The sequence below is a fragment of the Nematolebias whitei genome, chromosome 14 (assembly GCF_014905685.2).
Source record: "Nematolebias whitei isolate Nwh7 chromosome 14, NemWhi1, whole genome shotgun sequence".
NCBI classification, from domain to species: domain Eukaryota; kingdom Metazoa; phylum Chordata; class Actinopteri; order Cyprinodontiformes; family Rivulidae; genus Nematolebias; species Nematolebias whitei.
The window spans coordinates 12,603,563-12,607,219 of NC_056511.1; the positions used below are offsets into that span (position 1 = coordinate 12,603,563).

At 37.4% G+C, this 3,657-nt stretch overlaps 1 protein-coding gene across 1 annotated transcript in view; it reads right to left on the bottom strand.

The window, feature by feature from the left end:
• stk32a (serine/threonine kinase 32A) overlaps positions 1 to 3,657 on the bottom strand; it is a 101,727-nt gene that overhangs the window by 46,563 nt on the left and 51,507 nt on the right. The window contains exon 7 of the mRNA XM_037688263.1: positions 2,457 to 2,467. Within this exon, the coding sequence (XP_037544191.1) occupies positions 2,457 to 2,467 (11 nt within the window). The remainder of the gene's footprint in view (positions 1 to 2,456; positions 2,468 to 3,657) is intronic.

The window sequence follows — 3,657 nt, forward strand, 5'->3', positions numbered from 1 at the left end:
CCCCCCCCCCCCCCCCCCCATTTTGATGCTTGGTTTGAACTTAGCAAATTGTCGTCACTACATCTACATGCCTGAAAGCAATGAGTGATTTTTGTTGTTGCTGTTTTGAGTAGAGAATAAACACAAATAAAATAAAATGGAATTAGCATAGTCTCATTATGATTTCATGTTGAAACTGTGCAGAGATTATTGTACAGTTTACAGTTTACTCCACCTGTAATAGCTCGTGTCCTCAGAGCTGTTTGTTTGAAGGTGAACTCTGTCAAGACTTGTTTATCTCCCCAGAGAATCATGTTTGTGCATCGTGTGTCTCCTTGTTTCTCACATGGTGCAACCAAAAAAAAACGCGTTAATTGACGGGCCTTGTTTACTGCTCACCAGTGCACGCTGCGCATGAACCTACAGCTTCTGGTTCAGCTACCTGGGCAACCACGCTCATGCTGATAATCTGATACTGCTGCATTCGGCTCATTTAAAAGATCTAATTTAGATGAACGAGAGGAGGAGACAAAGACATAAAGCGAGAAAAGGAGAGGATTTTATAAACTTATTTGTTGAAATTATGGAAACAAGTTGAGTTTTCTGTTGCATTGCTTTTGACACATCTATAGTTTTTTTGTAAAGAAGTTATGAGGGGCATAAATACAAGTTAAAATGATCTATTTTTATGTAAAAATCAGTGAGATGTACACAAGTTAAAAGAGCAGCAGTTATGGGGTTTTATGTAAAAAAAAAATACATTAAATAATAAACTGTGTATAAAAGGCAAACTATTTCAAAAACAGAAGATTGCGTTTATATTTCAAGTACATTATTTATTTTTTGTATAATAGCAAAATTACACCTTCATAATATTACATTTATTTTTCTTTCATTTTAAACAAATATAATATTAATAAAAATAATAATAATGGTAATACTAATAATAATACACTCATATTTTTTTCACTGAAAGATATGGAAAGTTAAAGAAGAGTCTTATTAGTAGTAAATTTTACTTAGTCCTTTTTATTATTTTTTTTCTTTATTAATTTTTGTGTGATATTTTATGTCCAGTCAAGTTGTTTCTTTCTACCAAAGTAAATGCAGATTTTTTTTTTAATTTTTCATATATTTATTACAATTTTTAATGTTATATAACTTGGAAAACGGAGTCTATCAAAATGTGTGAGATGAAATCTTCACTCTATCTCAAAAGTTTGTTTAGAGTAGCTAGCAGCTTCTTTTTTTTGCTTCTGTTCATGGAGCCCAACACATAATGGCTCTTCAAGATAATTTTAGGGTCTTCTCAGCCCAGTCTGGACACGTAATTTCAGTCCCTTACAGTGATATATGGAGTGCATGAAAGCCTGTGTGATGTTCAACCCAAATAATTGTGATTAGTTCAGTGTAACCGGATTAGCAGATGTCAGTCAAATTCAAATCAGAGAGCAGAAACAGTTTCCCCGGTTGATTTAAACTACAAGGAAGCTGTCAGTGTGCCACTTCTACTGTGTTGAACGTAACACACATGTGTCCATCATTTAAACATTAAAGCACCGAAAGACAAATATGAGCGTCCTCCCTCTCTTCTTCATTGCCTGTTTGTGCCTTTTCCTGTAATAACATTATCTCCCATCTCATCAATAGACACAGCTATCTCAGGGAAAAGCTCCATCAGCAAATAATCCCCAAGTAACTGAAGTGGGAAAATTACAAATAAAAGGTCTGTTCTGATTGTGGGTTTATTCCTACAGAAGCAGGTTTAGATGGGTGCATCTTAAAGCTGGCCTCATATAGATCTTAGGGCAGGTTGTGTAAACACTTCTCCTCCAGCAGCGTGAGACGAGCAAACGCCAATGATACGTGACTAACAGACCATAGCATCAACTGTCACAACCAATAGCTCCAGATGTTGCAGTGTGTCTGCACGTGCCACAATGCTGCTAAAGCAGAAGTTAAAGTTGGAGATTGTCACTACATGTCCAATAAGTGTGTGTGTTTTTAATAACAACTGTGGCTGCAATTGTCTGTGTGTGTGGGGTGTGGGGGGTGGGGCGTGTTCGCAAATATAGTGGGCAGCAGCTGTTCCTTCCTCCGGGAAACAGCAGAGAGGGAAAATCGTCTGTCCTTGTTGTCATGGCAGCAAGAAACAAACAGCCCCATCCGGTTCCAATTGGTGATAATGTTGGTTTATGGTCTGTCACTGTGTGTGTTTGTGTGTGTGTGGATGACACAGACACGTCAGAACAAAAAGAGACGAGTGCTGGAAGTCTGATAAAGAAATGCCTTTTCAAATCCGTACAATGACTCTTGAAGAAAAGCGTGTACCAGTCAAAGCTGGCATTTTTCAGCTGAAGGTTATTTCAGACTCTGCCATAAAATGTCATTGGCTCCTTGTTTCCCTGGAGACTTTCAGCTGCTTTCACTTCTTGTTCACATGAGCTAAAAGTTTCCGTCTCTTTTTCCAATTAAACAACCTCGGGACCTAGTTTTGATTTAAAATGTGTGCGTGTACAATTTTTAATCGTCTGCTGCAAAAAGGTAAGGGCAGATGATTAGTATATGTTTTGCTTGAGTCAGCATGTTTGTACGTCTGTTACCAACATATCTCATGATCCACTCAACACATTTGAATCAAACTTTTATTAAATAAATGCTGCATAGACTTCAGCTAGCTAACTTTTTTAGTCAGCTCACATCAAGATGACTGCCACAGCTAAATAAACTTAGAAAACACAAAAATAAGTATAACTGAGCCACGTGCACAGATACTGGGTTAAAATTTGGTGTGGTTGTAACAAGAAACTTGTAACTTAAGTGCTACAATTTGTTAGACAATTTTTCCTTAAACTTTAGCATTAACTAATGGAGTCAAATGTGTTTGACTGTTACCATAACACCTTATGAACCACTGGATAGTTTTTATGAAACTTTCAGAAAGCAATGATTGGATGTGCATCTACAACTGGTTAACTTTTAGTTAATCTAATGGCTATAACTCAGTCAATTTGACAAATATCAAGGTAAAATTTGATGTGACAATAGCAGTCATTCACAACACATTCTTTCAGTGTGACTTTTCGTAATATTGCACGAGAGCGCACATAGCTGGTTCTGAATCCTCCACTGCTCTTTTGTCTTTTGGAGTTCCACAGGGTTCTATCTTAGAGCCCCTGCTTTTCTCCCTTTTCTGCTTCCTTTGGGCTCAGTCCTCAGAAAGCATGGGGCTTTTTTCACTGTTACGCTGATGATAGTCAGATCTTTATGCACTAAAAAAAGAAAGATGCCATCTCAGTTAGGCCACTTCAGTTGAGTCTTGAAGACATCAAAGCCTTGCTGTTATTAAACGTTTAAAATTTTATTGAAAATGAAATAGAATTGAAGATGTTTGGTCCCAGTGGGTCCTGTGTACCTCCCTTAGTTGATATGAATACTCTGGCACTTCACATAAAGGAAACTGTTTTTAATTTAGGTTTTAAAATGGACAGTGATCTTAAATTAGATTCCCAGATTAGCGCGGTAGTCAAGACCAGTTTTTAACACCTCAAGCAGCATCTTGCTAAGGTAAAGCCCATCCTCACACAACAGCAGTTTGAAACAGTAACCCATGCCTTTGTCACATTTCAGCTGGATTACTGTAACACTCTTTACCTTGGAGTCAGCCAGTCCTCCCTC